Genomic DNA, 16,518 nt, shown 5'->3' on the forward strand with positions numbered 1-16,518 from the left:
CAGTACATGTCCTACACAGAGCCTATCCTATCCCTCTTGACTATGCCTTCTCTGCACTCCTGTTTGCACATTGCCATGCTCACATTTAAACAACTCATCACATATTATCTTGCATCGTTTCACTATGTAAATGGCCTCATCTTCCCTACTGGATAGTGAGTTCCTTGAGACCAGGGACTATGTCTTATTTATGCGTGCATTTTTTGTACCAGGCACTGTGCCAGGCACACAGTGAAGGTGTGACAAACAGTTGATTGGAGTGGAAGCCTATACTCTGAAATAATAATCATACACTAGACCACGATAAAACTGACTGCATAGTGGGTACTGGTCTAAGGCGCTCACTTATGTTTTCTCATTTAATTCTCACTAAAAATGCCTAAAGGTAGATATTAATGTTACCTGTTTTTCAAATGAGGAAATAGAGGCACAGAATAAAAATAATCTGCCCCAGTTTACACAGCTAATAAGTGTCAAAGTCAAGATTTGAATCCATTGAGTTTACATTGAGTTTTAAACTATGCTTTTAATTACTATATGCAACTGTCTACCAGAGAAAGGAGATCTCATGGGAAAGAAAGTCCCCAGGACCAGGCTCAGTTCCCACTCACCTTCCTGGAACACATCCATGAACACTTGAAGGGCTGATACTGTCTTGGCTGGATCCTTGGACTCCATGGTCTTTCGTATTAAGAATACCACCTGATCATTGTATAACTTGGCTATCAGAAGGGCGTGAATACAAGGGAGTCAAGGGTATGTTTAAGTGGCAGGTGGTAAGCAGGAGTAAATCATGCTCACAGCAAACCACTGATGCCAAGGGCTGGATAAATTAGGGTCCATTAGGTTGGAGGGAAAAAAGGAGAATCAGTGTTTGTCCAGCATGTGCCAAGCATGGGGCCAGATGCTTTACGTGAGCTAGGCCTCTCCCTCCCTGCCCCACCATGTGCCCTTCTGTACCTCTCTCATGATCACCAGTGCCGTAATCACAGTATCACCTTTCTGAGTTTGGGATGAAAGGAGAAAGGGAAGCCAGCCCCAGGTGAAGGGAGTGGGAACAAAAAAGGTAGGGGTGTAGCAATGTCTATGCCCTTCAAGATTCATTGAATTTCAAAGTTTACATAAATTTCTTTGCATCTTGTCTAGAGAACGGAAGGCCCTCATGAGAACCTAGGCCCCCACCCTGGTTCTGGGAGAGACAAGGTCTTGAGAACCCACCCACACACATACCTGCGGCTAGGGAAATTAACTTACTCAGGATACAGAAAGCTCTCAGGGCAAGGCTGTGGTTCAGTACAGAGTGAGAATCTGAGTTGTTGACTTTTTCAGTCAGCTGTGGGGAGACCAAGGTCATCAGTCCCTGGGCATGGATGGGGAAACTGAGGCATGCAGACATTAAAAAGTGTAGCACTTGACCATAAGGAGAACATGAAAATAGAACCCAGGAATCCAAATCCGCAATCCCAAAGGAAAGAGGACAGTGTCCAACAAATTAAATGTATAAAAGGTAACACCTTTTCGCAAAATGTTCAGTTGTCCTCTGAGTACTCTCGGCTGCAACACAGAAGGCCTGATATTTTCCACAGGCGTGATGGAGTGGTTAGAATCTTCTTCCCTTTAACCAGTTTAGGGGAGCAACAAAGATCTCCACCCCAAGAAACATACAGAATGCATCAAATTTACCTCATGGAGAATATCCCACTCTGTGACCAGAATCCAGGCATTAGCCTGTTCCAGGAAAGCCTGGGGTACATAGCATTAAGGTCACCATAAAAAAAAAATCTGGGCCATATGGAGGTTGTGACCTGGGCTGGGGTATCCATCACCTCCAAAGAAGACAAGAAGGGCAAGTCCAGGATACTTCTAGCCCCACAGCACTCACCTGGTTGAATAGCATGCCTATAATATTTTCCAGCTGGGATTCCAAGTTTATTCCTCCGCAGCCACTGAGAGCCAGAGCATCCACGAGTTGGAAAATACACTGTGTGTGTAAGGACAGTCAGCACCAGTCAGCCCAGCCCTTGCCACAACCTCGAGGAAAAACCTTTTCTCATGTCTAAACTACTTTGGTTCAGCATCTAGTTTTTCCATAGCCAAATACAGCCATGATCTGCTCTTCCATCTCACCCAGGAAGCTACATTTATTTTCAAATAATCTCATTATTCCATAGAAATTTTTAGGGCAAATCAACATTGCAGGTGTTGGCTGACTTCAAAGAAGCAGGATAAATAAATCGTGGCCAACACAAAAACTAGTTCTATTCTCTTTCAAAATTCAGAAAACCAAGTTTAAAAGCCTAAATATCTACTCTCTACCTAGTGGATTTTATTGTTTTGTGGGCTGTTCTTATCACTTGTGTGAGAGCTCTACAAATAGCCTTAGTTTCCACATGTGTAAACATTCCATTTGATTTTTTTAAAAAGGCTCTGAGTCTAATTGACATATAATAAACAGTATACATTTAAAGTATAAAATTTAATAAGTTTCGATAAATGCACATACCTATCCCCACAATTAAGATAATGAACATATCCATCCATCCCCAAAGTTTCCTCTTGTCTCTTTGTAATCTCTCCTTCAGTCCCCTCCCAGCATCTTTCCTTTTCCCAGGCAACCACTGATCTGCTTTCTGTCACTATAGATCTGTCACTTACTTTTTAAGAAACTGCCAAACTGTTTTCGAAAATGGTTGTCCTAATTTACATTCTAACAGATGAGCAATGGTATCTCACTGTGATTTTCAATTTCTTATGTCTAAATGATGTTGAGCACCTTTTCCTGTGCTATTTTGCCATCCCCATATCATCTCTGATGAAGCATCTATTCAAATTTTTGGCAAGTTTTTAAAATTTTTAAATTGAGTTTTGAGAGTTCTTTATATATTTTGGATACATATATGTGATTTGCAAATATTTTCTTCCAGTCTGAGACTTGTCTTTTCATTCTCTTAACAGTTTCCAAAAAACAGAAATTATTCACTTTGATGAAGTTTAATTTATTTATCCAGTTTTCTTTTACGGATAATTTTTCCAATAGTATAACTAAAATACCTTTGCCTAAGCCAAGTTCATGTAAATCTCCAATGTTTTCATGTAGAACTTTGATAGTTTTAGGGTTTATATTTAGGTATGACCCATCTTAATTTTCATACATGGTGTAAGGTATGAAATTCATCTTTTTTGCATATGAATATCCAAAAGTTCCAGCACCATATGTTGAAGAGAATATTCTTTCTCCAACAATTGTTTTCACACTTTGATCAAAAATCAATTGACTACGGCTGTGCCACTCTGAACATGCCTGATCTCGTCTGATCTTGGAGGCTAAGCAGGGTCAGGCCTGGTTAGTACTTAGATGGGAGACCACCTAGGAATACCAGGTGCTATAGGTGGAAAAAAAAAATCAATTGACCCTATATGTATAAGTCTATTTCTGGATTCTCTTCTATTAAGTTCCATTGATCTATTTCTCTCTCTTGATGCCAACAACACACTGTCTTCATTATTGTAGTTTTATAAGTCATTCTTCTTTTTCTAAACTGCTTTGGCTATACTGGGCCTTTTGCATCTCCATATGAATTTTTGAATCAGCTTGTCAACTCAATTTTTAAAAAGCCTCCTGTGATTTTTATTAGGATTGCATTGAATCTATAAATCAATTCACGAAGAATTGATATTTTAGCAATATCAAATTTTCTGATTCATGAGTACAGCATATATTTCCATTTTTTAAGGTCTTCTTTAATTTCTTTCAGCAATGATTAGTAGTTTCCAGTGTATGGGTCTTACAGATCTTTTTTCTGATTTATTCCTAACTATTTCATATTTGTATATAGATGATCGTGTTGCCTGCAAATAAAGACAATTGTACTTCCTTTCCAATCTGTATGCCAATTAGGTTAAGTGTTTAACAGTTTAAATCTTCTATATACTTACTGATCACCTACTTGTTCTATCAATTATTGAAAGAGGGGTGTTGAAATCTCTGATTTTGATTATGGATTTGTCTTTTTCTCCTTGCAGTTCTATTTGTTTTTTCTTTATCTATTTGGAAACTCTGTTATTCAGTACATAAACATTTAGAATTGTTATGTGGTTTTCATGAACTGACTCCTTTATCATTATGAAGTGATATTCTTTATATCTGGTGCTATTCTTTGCTCTGAAATCTACTTTGTCTGATATAAATATAGCCTTTTTGTTAAGTGCTAACATGATATGTCTGTTTTTATCTATTTACTTTTCATTTATTTGTATCTTTATCTTTGAAGTGCGCTTCCTGTAGGTAGTATATAGGTTGATCTTGCTTTTTTATCCATCTAACAAGCTCTGCCCTTTAATTTGGGTATTTAGGCCATTTACATCTAATGTGATTATTTATATGGTTAGGCTTAAATCTATCAACTTGCTGTTTGTTATCTATTAGTTCCAATTCTTTGTTCCCTTTTCTCTTCCTGCTTTCTTTTGATTTAATTGAATATTTTTATAGTTCCATTTTATGTCCTTTGTTGGCTTATTGGCTATAACTCTTTGTTATTAGCTATAACTCTTTGCTATTGGGTTTATAGTATATATCTTTAACATATTCCCGTCAACCTTCAAGTGATATTACACTACTTTATGAATAGTAAATATAAGTATACTTATACTGTACTTTCTGCTATTGTTGCATACATTTATTTATACGTTATAAACTCCACACTACGTTGTTATAATTTTTGTTTAGTTGGTTATCTTTCAAAAAGCTTTTTAAATAAGAAAAAATATATATTTACTCACATAGTTACCATTTCCAGTTCTATTCATCTCCTTATATAGATTCATATTTCCATCTGGTATCACTTTCCTTCTGCCCGAAGGACTTCCTTTAACATTTCTTATAGTGTCCTCTACTGGTGATGAATTCATGAAGTTTTTGTATGTGTTAAATATTTTTGTTTTCATTCATTTTTTGATATTTCCACTGGTATAGAATTTTAGGAGACAGTGTTTCTCTTTCAGTTCTTTGAAGGTGTTATTCCACTATCTTCTCACTTACATTGTTTCCATTGAGAAATCTGTTGTTATTATTATCTTTATTCCTCCACATGAAAATATGTTTTTGTTGTTGTTTTGTTTTGTTTGTTTCTATTTTTGTTTTTACTGGCTGCACTTAAGATTTTCTCTTTTTCACTGGTTTTTAGAAATTTGGTGCAGTTTTATAAATATCTCTTGTGCTTGGGGTTCATTGAGTGTCTTGGATTTGTGGGTTTATATTTTTATTCAGACTTGGAAATTTTTCAACTATTATTTCCTCAAATATATTTTCTGTTTCTCCCCTTTATGAGAGGACTTGAACTGCACATAAATTAGGCTGCTTAACATTGTCCTTCACCTCATCGTCCCTCCTTCATTTTTTTTATCTTTTTTTCTGTTTCATTTTATGTAGTTTCTATTGCTATATCTTCAAGTTAACCAATTTTTTCTTTTGGAATCTCTAAATCCTATCCAGTGTTTTTGCATTACAGATATTCTAGTTTTTAGCTCTAGAAGTTCAATTTGGGCCTTTTTAAAAAAAATATCTTACCTTGTTTCTATGTAACATACTTAATCTTCCCTCTAGTTTTTAAGCCAGTTATATCTGTTTGAATTTTCTTGTACGCCACTTCTAACATCTGTGTGAGTTCTGGGTCTATTTCGATTGATTTTTCTCCTTATTATAGGTCATATTTTCCTGCTTCTTTGCATGTCTGGTAATTTTTTATTTAATGCTACTCATTGCAAACTTAGCTTATTGGGCACTGGATATTTTTGTATTCCATAAATATTCTTGGGTTTTTCTTGGGACACAGTTAAGTTACTTGAAAATAATTTGATCCTTTTGGGGTCTTGCTGTTAAGATTTCTTAAATAGGACCAGAAGAGCATTCAGACGACTGATAATTTCTCTCCCCCTCCCCTCAGTACTCTACCTAATTCCCTGTGAATTATGAGGTTTTAGGTTGATTGGTGGGAACAAGTACTATTCTTGGTCCTGCATGAGTTCTGGCTATAGTTCTTTTAAATCTTGGTTCTTTTCCTCACCTGGGACCATTTCTTCACATGCATGGGCTGTTTAATATTCTTCCCTGTAAACTCTAGCTGCTTTGCTGTCCCTGGACTCTCATCACCATTTTCTCAACTCAGGAAGTCCATCAGACTCTTCCTGGGTTTTCTTTCCCTCTGCCACTACCTGAAAACTCTCTTAAGGAAGTAAACTGGAGCAATGACAGGGCCTACCACATATCCATCCTGTCTCTCAGGAACCACTGTCCTCTGTTGTCTGATGTCCAATTTCTTGAGACTATTATTTCATATATTTTTTCTAGTTTTTTATTGTTTCAGGCAAGATGGTAAATCTGGTCTCAGTTACTTCATCTTTGCCAGAAGCAGAACTCCCTCCACTGGATTTTGACTATTTAACATTTCCTTGCCTTTGATTCGCCTGATAGACTGCCAAACTGGACCAGGCTTGCTAAGTAGAGCTGGTTAGTGCTAGTTGATGTCCAAACAAAATTATAACAAATACTAACAAATATTCCTATTCTTAATCATTATCCCCTGGAGTGGGAGAGAAGAAGGAGAGAGAAGGAGGAAGTAGCCAAAACATTTCCACTGTCAGCTAAGACATAGCGTAGAATTTCTACCTGACCAATCTGCATACTAGCAGTTAGGTTACAAATTTCATCCTTCCAACTGACTAATTAACTACCCAGAGCAAGTCTCTGTTCCAGGCAACATGCAGACATGTGACAGGAAGGACTGTGGCTGGTCCACTAATGGGGAAAACTCAGAATACATACGTGAGAAAGGAAAGGTCAACTTTTCATATACCAAGGAAAGTGCATTTCAACTCTTCATATGCAATGGTAAACAACAAACTGTGCTCCCTGAAAATTTGATGTTAATGGGTGCTGCATTCAAAAATAAATTCCCCTCTTCAAAATGCATATTAATTACAAATGCATATTAACATGTTGAGCAACCAAGAAAAATGTGCCTCTCAGATACCTGCTCTGAGGGGCATAACTGACCAACTTCTCCAGCTTCCATGCTCTAAAATCAATCACTGTGTTAAAACTGAGGCCAGATTCTCAGAGGTTTCTCCCAGTCAATGACTGAGCATGGCTGGTCCACTAAGGCAGGCCTATTCATGCAAGATGCAAGACTTTCCTGATGGGTGATTTTGGCTCAATGACTCCCTGTTGGCATTAGTGAAACTTTCTTAGAACTACACTATAACCTAAGACTTTCCTGTCTTCTTCCCTTCTTTCCTCCCTCCCCCTACTTCTTCTTTATCAAGGCTCAGCTCTGCATCTCAGTCTGATGGCTCTCCCAGCCTCCTGTGGCTATCTTCCCTGTTTTCCCTCACAGGTGTTCCTCCAGTAAAGCTCTTGTACCTCTAACCCCATGTTGGTATCTGCTTCTTGGAAGACCAGACTAAGCCACATATTGAAGACTCTGAGAAGTCCTACAGTTAAGAAATTTGTTGAATTTTAACTCAGCATTTCCCACTCATTTTACTAAATAACACATGTTCTTTTTTATAGAATACCCATTAAAAGCTTGGGAAACTTGTTTTGAGAAATGCCTTGAATTGGAAGGAAGACTAAAACAACAATCAGAAAATTTGGGTTCTGGTTCTTGGTCTTCTGCTCATAAAAATATCTAATATTGGTATAACATTTCTTTCATTGGTAAAATTCTGATATGACCCCAAAATTCCAGGCCCCTGGTGTGCACACACCCTCTCCCTGTTTTTCAATCAAGCACTAATCTAAGTGTTGATGTGAAGGTATTTTGCAGATGTAATTAAGGTTCCATACCAGTTGTCCTCAAAACAGGGAGATTACCCAGGTGGACTGGATCTAATCTCATGAGCCCTGTAAATCTGGACCTAGAGGTCAGAAACAGGGAAGTCATGAGAGATTTAAAGCATGAGGTGGATTCAACAAATGGGCATGGCTGAGTTCCAGTAAAACCTTAGTTACAAAAATAAGCTTCAGGCTGCATTTGGCCTATGGGCCATGCTTTGCCAACTCCAGCATTAACTACTCAATAAATATGGAATGCAATGAACTATTTAAATTTCCTTCTCATCCCCACCCCAGTCACCTGGGAAATGTAGAAAGGTGTTACTTTTGTGGATATCAAAATCATTAACCATCTGGTTAACCGGTTCACTTGGTTCTTGAGTTTGAATGGTGGTATGAGATAGAAGAGGTGGCCAATTATCACCAGAACTTGCTCTGTCACCTGTGCCCAAAGAGACACAACAAACATGCCTCAGAAAAAGGATGAAGGCAGGACAATCTCTCAGGGGCTTTGCCTTATTCACCTTTGTATTCCCAGGGCCTAGCACGGTGCCTGGCAAATGATAGTAAGTAGTACAATGTAAATTGTATACTTAACAAATAAGTGAATGGACTATTGATTGTTTTCTGACTGTATCATTTTCTATAGAATAGGAAGAAAAGCCTGAGGACCATCACCCTGCTCTCCTGGAAGGAGAGCTTCCACCAGCAGATAGACAGATAGAGCCCAGCCTCACCTTTGGCTCAGGCCTTATTCTTTCAGCCCTTCAACCCAACCCTTACTATCTTCCACTCCCACCTTGTCTTTGCTCTTCAGAGACCAACGGTTAAAAAGAACTCGGAGGGTTTGGTAGGCCTTGATGGTCACTGCCTCTTTCCTGATGTCCATCACTCCCTCATGCTCAGCACCCAGATCCAGATGCTTCTGGGCACTGATGACCAATCCATAGAGCACTATGAGGGGAACAGAAAGTTGGAACTGCCATCACCTTTCCCTTCTCACAAAGGAAAACATACACACCTATGGGCATAGTTCTCTCATCCCAAACCCTAAAAGGGTTTCTGCAGTCCTGTGCTGAGAAAAACCAACCCATTCACAACCTCTACAACTATCTTTCTTTTCTGACCACACCTAGTTTCCCCAGCAGGGGCATAGAAAGTGAAAGAAAGGCTGTCAACATCTACAGCATCCCTATCAAACTTGGTCCTTGCCCCAAACCAGACTAAGAAAGCTCAGATGGAGAAGAACATCTACTCATACCTGGCCTGCTCTCAGCCATCTCCTGCCCTTTCCCTAGCTTCTGAGATCCACATTCAGAGGAACTCAGTCTCCTCCTGGCCTTCTTTCCTCCCTCCTTGATTCCAGCAAAGCCTTCCCCAGACCCTCCTAACCCTCACCATGACATATTGCCAACATGTCATCCTCCTCTTGGGCCATCTTCAGAATGCGCAGGATATATTCCCATGTGGCATCAATGTAGCGGGCTGTGTCTAGGAGAGAGAGTACAAGAAAAACATCCCTATCCCATAGTGAGTAGTCTTCAAGCCTTAATGTAATAAAACCTTATTGATTAGGGTCTTGGAGATCTGGGCTCTGATCCTAGCTCTGCCTCCAAAGAGTCTGGGCAGCCTGGAGCAAGTTACTTAATTTACCAGAGTTTCAGCTTCCTTAACTGTTAAAGAGGACTACACTTCCTGATGTGACCCCTCACAGGGCTGCTGGGAAAATTAAGCTCAGTAATGGATATTAGCAAGCATATAAATGCAACGTATTGCCACATCCTATACATGCACACTCTCTTTCAAGAACCTTTAAGGAAACAAAAAGATATGCTCTCTGAGGCCTATGTGAGAACATTTGCCCTGATTAGATCAAGAGACATTTCCAGCTCCTTTCACTGTGTCCTCTGAGCTTGCTGTATAGCCCAACCCACATGTCTCGTCATTTTGAACCTAATTCCAGAAGGCCAGCTGACTTCCCCTAACCTCTCCCTGGCTCCAACTCCAAGTGGTAAAGAAAGGCAGTTACCATCATTTGCCCAATGACTTTTTTTCACATTTTTTGATTGAGGGAGGGAAGTGGAATAAGAGAGCTTGCTGTCACCAGTAGCCACCACGATGGAGATTGTATGGTGATTCTCTGTCTTATCCTGCTACATTATTACCTTCCAAGCCTCTAAACAAATTAAAAACTCAGGTTCCCTTAAGCAAAGCACTCCTCCCTTCATCCTTTGCCCTTCCCCACAGCTGTTAAATGGGGGTTTTCTATTCAACCTGCTCTCTCCATCTTTGTTTCTAAGTCTTGTATCTAGCCCCACAGTCTCACATGCCCTAATACACCCAACTGTGCCATTCCTGGTCTCCAGAAACTCCCTTATGAGTTCCCATAGGCCCCACAGGGATACTATTTCGTCCCGGTCCTCTCTACACACACATACCCATGACTAAGCTAAGTGGAGACATGTCCAATGAAAGGAATCAGGAAGATAAAGCTGTAATCTGGATTCCATATAGTGCCCCCACCCACTGCTGACCCGGTCCTCTTCTCAGACTAACTCTTTCATCACAGGAAGCCATACCCTGGCAGAGGCTGAGCTTCCCCACTGCAACTAGGAGGCCCCTCGGGGGCAGATTTCGCACACGCAGTCTGTCCCATAGCTTGGCAATGACCATTCCTGGAAAGTGGGACCCCAGAGCCATTAGGACCGCAGTGCACATCTCCTCCAGTTCTCCCTCTGACTTCTGGAAAGAGAAAGGCCAACTGTTTCAAGGCTAATCCTCAAGATGAGTCCCTTGGCTTCTGGGAATCAGCTTAGCCAATAAGTGATTCTCTTTATCCTACCCTCATCCTACCACCCAATTCAACATACACCTTCCCCAAGGTGAAGGGCAACAGCTTCCTAGAGTGTGCAAGAGGACAGGAAGACAAGAAGTCTGCGAAGTTTCTAGCTTGCGTGTTGGGGTAGGAGTGAGGATTGGGGTTTCTAGAGCACAGGGCTTCCCTGCAGCAGCAAGTGAATCATCATGAAGGTGAACAGATTGTGGAAGCAACTTTGGAAAATCCCTAATAGGTTGGAGGTCTTGATCGGAAGACAGGCATGCCAAAAAAGGCAGGTAAAATGAAGGACACTTTGTATGTAGGTAGTTAACCAAGAAAATAAGAAACCAGATTAACTCAGTGTCAGAAAAGTAAGTACAAAAGTATGTGGATAGACAGACAGGTAGATGTCATGGATGCTCAGTCTGAAGGTGGACTAGCAGGCAAGTGGGTAGATACAAAGGTAAACAGGTTAGTAAATAGATTGAGATGATTAGCCGAGTTGCAATGACAAAGGTGACTGCCTAAGATATCCCAGGGGGAGACTGAGGACACAGTGTGAGGACCAGATTAGGCTTTGAGGCCCAAAGCCTAAATCCTTCCCCCACTTTCCATTTCACTTCTCCCACCTTACTCCTTCACTTCATTACTGTATCTTCTATGTCAGCGTTCTTGAGACATGTTCAAGGTACAAGCTATAGGCTCTAGTAAATTGTTTAGAAGACTGAGGTACTCATATCCCAGATATCACTTAGTTTCCAAATGTCATCATCCCCTGGAAAGGAACTCCTGGATTTACACCTGGGATCCTTTCTTCCCCTACATCCCCCAACCCAGAGGCATGGACTCCTCACCATTGTCCTCAGGTAGTTGACAATGAGATCTGTCACCTTCTGGCACTGTGCAGTCTCCATCTCGTTATTTAGGATTTTGACTTCCAGCAACTTGAGAGTTTGTAAGACATTATCTGCTGACAACTATAGGAGAGAGGGGACTCAAGAAGAGTGGAAGTTGAAGGGTGAAGAAAATAAAAGGAATGATGATCCGTGGTAGAGAAAAAAAGAGGAGGTGTGAATCTAGAGAGGGGATTAAAGCTGGACTGGGGGGCGGGGGAGGGAGGGGCTGGAGAAGGTATAAGTCAGACTAGGAACATCAGAACCTGATCTAGAGCTGTGAATGATCTGGACCAAGTAGTGCTCTGCTACCTGGAAATTCTTCCCACTCCTCTGACACAATGGGTATGTGTCTAACCAGCTACTTTTATGAAGGTGGTTCTACCCTGGCTGGAGTCAAAAAGACGTCTGAGATGTCCTCACCTGACCAGCAACTTGGAGTGCTTCCATAAAGTTCTCAATGTTCCTTTCTGAGATATCGCATTCCAAGTCTCCTTTATCAGTCTCCGAGGAATCTGCCATAACTCCGAACATCTCTGTAAGGAATAAAGAGGGTAGGGAGGGAGGAGCTGTTTCTCTCTTGCTTAAGGTGGGTTATTTCTTCAGAGGTGGGTATCATGGTATGATGAAAACATGCAAAGAATAATGAAAACTCAGAAGACACAGGTTTGGCTCCTGACTCAGACATTGCCTCTCACTAACAAGATACTCTTTGGCATTTCACTTAACTTCTAGAGACTCTATTTTTCCATATGCAAAGTAAAGATAATAAAAATTAATATGAGAATCAAGAGATGCAATATGTGCTATTAGCTATAACTTTTAAGATCTCAGCCTGCCCTTTGGATCACATCTTTTCCATTGAGATCATAAAATGCCTTCTATAGGTAAAAGTTAAAACAGAATGAAACAAGAATTTATAGATATGAAAAAAGAACTAATTAGAGAACTTGGAAATTAAAAATATAAACATTAAAACTTTAAATCTCAACAAATAGGATATAAACAAGACTGAACACAGTTAAAGAGACATTAGGAAATTAGAAAATAGTTCTGAGGAATTTAATCAGAATGCAATGCAGATAAATACTTTTTAATAAAAGAACATTAACAGACATTTGGGATAGACTGAGAAAAGTTCCAGAAGAATGAAGAGAAGGTAATAAGGATAAGTGAGAATTTCTAGAATTGAAAAAAAGACAAGAATCCTCATATGGAAAGTGCACTGTAAGTATCTACCAGAATAAAGTTTAAATGATGCTTTAGTGAAACTGAAGAATATCAAGAATAAAAACAAAAATTCCAGGCCACTAGAATAAAACAAAAATTACCTACAAAGGAATAACAATCAGACTGGCATCTAGTTTCTAAACGGCAACAAGAGATGTCAGAATATAATTAAAAAAATAGCATGTTGCATGTTGTACTTTCTATAGCATCTAAAGTAACCACTACAGAAAGTACGAAAGAATGTATAACAACCAAGGTTATAGAAGGGGAAAATAAAATGATTTTAAAAGTAACTCAATCCAAGTAAAGGCAAGAAAATAGAGAAATGGAGGACATAAGAACAGGTGGCATATTCAAAAAGTGTTTTTAAAAGAAGGTAGATTTAAGACCAAACATGTTAGCAATTCAATGTAAACTGATTAAATGTTCCAGTTAAAAGAAAAAGATTGTTAGGCTGAATAAAAAATAAGAAACCAACTACATACATTTATTTACAAGAGACATATCTCAAACAAAAGAAGAGTAAAGATATACCATACAAACACTAATCCAAAAAAAGCTAGCATAGTTAGATTAGTAGCAGACAAAATAGATCAATCTCAAGGCAAAAAACATTACTAAACAACATTTCACATCAATAAAAGGTTTAATTCACCAAGGAGATATGCTAATTCTTTTTTTATATGTAAAGTTTATACATTCTACCTTATTTTATTTATTTACTTATTAATTGGAGTTGACATTTCCTGTTATTTTCAGGTGTCTAGGAGAGATACTAATTCTTAAATTATTTGAGTCCTAATAACATAACTTCAAAATATATAAAGCAAAAATTGATAGAACAAAAGGCAGAAATTAATAAATCCAGATTCAAAAGGGAGATCTTAACATCTCTCTCAGAACTGATAGAACAAAATCAGTAGGGACGTAGCTTTGAAAAACATGATTAGCAAAATTGATATAATGGACTTACATAGAACACTGTCCCCAACAACTGCAGAATATGTATTTTCTTCAAGCACACACAGAACATATAAAAACCACTCATGCGCTGGGTAATAAGGCAAGTCTCAACAGGTTTCAAATGACTGACTTCATATAGAACATGTTCTCTGTCCACATGTAATTAAGCTAGAAATAAATAATGAAAGTACAACTTTTTAAATCTTAAATTTTAAGAAATATATTTCTAAATAATAATGGAACAAAGAAGAAATCTCAATGGAAATTAGAAAGTATTTTACTTCATGAAATACATATATCAATTTGTAATTAAGTAAATAGTTTGTATAAGTAAAAAGTACAAATCAAAAAGAAAAAAGCACAAATCAAAAAGAAAAATGCAATCCTCAAAAATTAAAAACACATTGAAACAAATAAACTTCATTGCATATTGACAGTAAAATCAGAGAGAAAAAATCAGGAGAGAAATTGTTTCAGGTGACTTTAAAATACGGTATTTTGTTAGTATAATTCTAACGGTGTCTATTCTACAGACAAGAATAAAACTCAAGGAAATCTTAAGCTGCCTTCAATAGTTTCACTGTTAATAATAAATTGGTATATTATACTGAAAATGTCATATATATATTGTATATTTTTAGCTTATGGAAAATAAGAGTCATAAGGTTTTTAAAATTCAAAGAAGTAAAATCTAGTATTCTAATTATCAATTTATTGCCTCTCAGCTACAAATCCACCCTTTAATATTTCATTTTGTAATACTGAAAATGGACACCGAAACATTCCTTCTTTTTCAATTACGGTTGACATTCAATATTTTCTTATATTAGTTTCAGGTGTACAACATAGCGGTTAGACATTTATATAATTTATGAAGTGATCCCCCCTATAAGTCTAGTACTCACCTGGCAATATGCGTAGTTATTACAATATTACTGACTATATTCCCTATGTTGTACTTCACATCCCCGTGACTATTTTGTAACTAGCAATTTGTACTACTCAATCCCTTCACCTTTTTCACTCAACCTCCAACTCCCTTCCCATCTGGCAACTATCAGTTTGTTTTCCATATCTATGAGTCCGTTTCTGTTTTGTTTGTTTATATTGTTCTTCAGAGTCCCCATATAAGTGAAATCGTATGGTATTTGTTTTTCTCCCTCTGACTTATTTCACTTAGCATAATATCTCCTAGGTCAATCCATGTTGTCACAAAAGGTAACATTTCATTCTTTACTTTTTTGCCAGTTGACATGATGTTAAGCTTTACCAGTAGAGGGAGCTGTAGGGAAACTGAAGGATGTGCTTCTGCTCTTTGTGGGACATGCAGTGGTACTATCCAGCAAGTTTTGTTGCTAGTCTCAGCCCATGGTTCCTTGATACCATTCTTGGCCTGCCAGCTACCCAGCAAAACAAATGTTCAGAGGAGCTTTATTTGTAACAGACAATGTGCTCGCTTCGGCAGCACATATACTAAAATTGTAACCGCCAAAGGCTGAAACAACCAAAATGTCCTTCAATAGGTGAATGGCTAAATAAATGATAGTACAGTAGTCCCCTGCTATCTGTGGTTTCCTTTTCCATGGTTTCAGTTATCCATGGTCAACGACAGACCGAAAATATTAAATGAAAAGTTCCAGAAATAAACAATTCATAAATTTTAAATTGCATGCCATTCTGAGTAGGATGATGAAGTCTCAAGCCACCCCGCTCCGTCCTGTCTGGAATGGGAATCATCCCTTTGTCCAGCATATCCACACTGTAGACACTCCTGCCTGTTAGTCACTGAGCAACCATCTAGGTTATCAGATCGACTGTCACAGTATCATAGTGTTTGTGTTCAAGTAACCCTGATTTTACTTAATAATGGTCTCAAAGCACATCAGCAGTGATGCTGGCAAACGAATACGCCAAAGCAAAGCCATAAAAGTGCTTCCTTTAAGTAAAAAGCTGAATACAGTACAATAAAATATTTCAAGAAACCACATTCACATAATTTTTATTACAATATATTGTTACAATTGATCTACTTTATTGTTAGTCATGTTTCTATTTCTTACTGTGCCTGACTTATAAATTAAACTTTATCATAGATATATATGTTTAGAAAAACATAGCATATATAAGGTTTAATACTATCTGTAGTTTCAGGTATCCACTGAGGTCTTGGAACATATACCCCGTTGCTGCACATCTATACCATGGAATACTACTCAGCTATTTAAAAAGAAAAAACTATTGATACATGTAATTACCTGTATAGATCTCAAGGTCCTTATGCTGAGTGGAAAAGTCATTCTCAACAGGTCACCACCTATGACAATAAATTTGAAACTTTTAGGTAAATTTGACAATTTCCTAGAAAAAGGATAATCTATTAAAATTGACATAAGTAGAAAACACTCATTAGTCCTAATACTAAAAAAGAAATGTAATTCAGAATCAACATCCTTCCTATAAAGAAGCTCTAGGCCTTAACAGCTTTATCGACAAATCCTACTAAACCTTTAAAGAAAAAATAATTAAACACAACCTCTTCTAAAAATAGAAAAAGAGGAAGAGGAATATTAGCATAATCTTGACACTAAAACTTTAAAAAGATAGTTCAAGAAAGGAAAATTAAGGCCAATCTTGCTCATGACCATAGATGTGAAAATGTTTTTTTAAAATAAAAAACTAAATCCATCAACAATATATAAAAAATGATTACACAAGTTCTATTTTAAAAAGAAAACAATTTAAACAACACCAAGATTCTATACCTCCTCATATTAGGTTGACAA

General features: G+C 38.0%; 1 protein-coding gene and 1 pseudogene across 1 annotated transcript in view; one reads left to right on the forward strand and one right to left on the reverse strand.

The window, feature by feature from the left end:
- Positions 1–16,049, reverse strand: part of LOC111744550 — an 18,421-nt gene extending 2,372 nt beyond the window's left edge. The window contains exons 1-11 of the mRNA XM_023535197.1: positions 15,991–16,049; positions 13,746–13,903; positions 11,966–12,078; positions 11,504–11,626; positions 10,411–10,573; positions 9,230–9,322; positions 8,631–8,785; positions 8,133–8,273; positions 1,883–1,981; positions 1,255–1,333; positions 612–722 (exon numbers count right to left, since the gene is read on the reverse strand). Coding sequence (XP_023390965.1) covers positions 612–722; positions 1,255–1,333; positions 1,883–1,981; positions 8,133–8,273; positions 8,631–8,785; positions 9,230–9,322; positions 10,411–10,573; positions 11,504–11,626; positions 11,966–12,076 — 1,075 coding nt within the window. The 5' untranslated portion in view covers positions 12,077–12,078; positions 13,746–13,903; positions 15,991–16,049. The remainder of the gene's footprint in view (positions 1–611; positions 723–1,254; positions 1,334–1,882; positions 1,982–8,132; positions 8,274–8,630; positions 8,786–9,229; positions 9,323–10,410; positions 10,574–11,503; positions 11,627–11,965; positions 12,079–13,745; positions 13,904–15,990) is intronic.
- Positions 3,274–3,392, forward strand: LOC111744597 (annotated as a pseudogene).
- Positions 16,050–16,518: the final 469 nt, after the last annotated feature.

The sequence above is a fragment of the Pteropus vampyrus genome, unplaced genomic scaffold (genome assembly GCF_000151845.1).
Source record: "Pteropus vampyrus isolate Shadow unplaced genomic scaffold, Pvam_2.0 Scaffold137, whole genome shotgun sequence".
Lineage (NCBI taxonomy): Eukaryota > Metazoa > Chordata > Mammalia > Chiroptera > Pteropodidae > Pteropus > Pteropus vampyrus.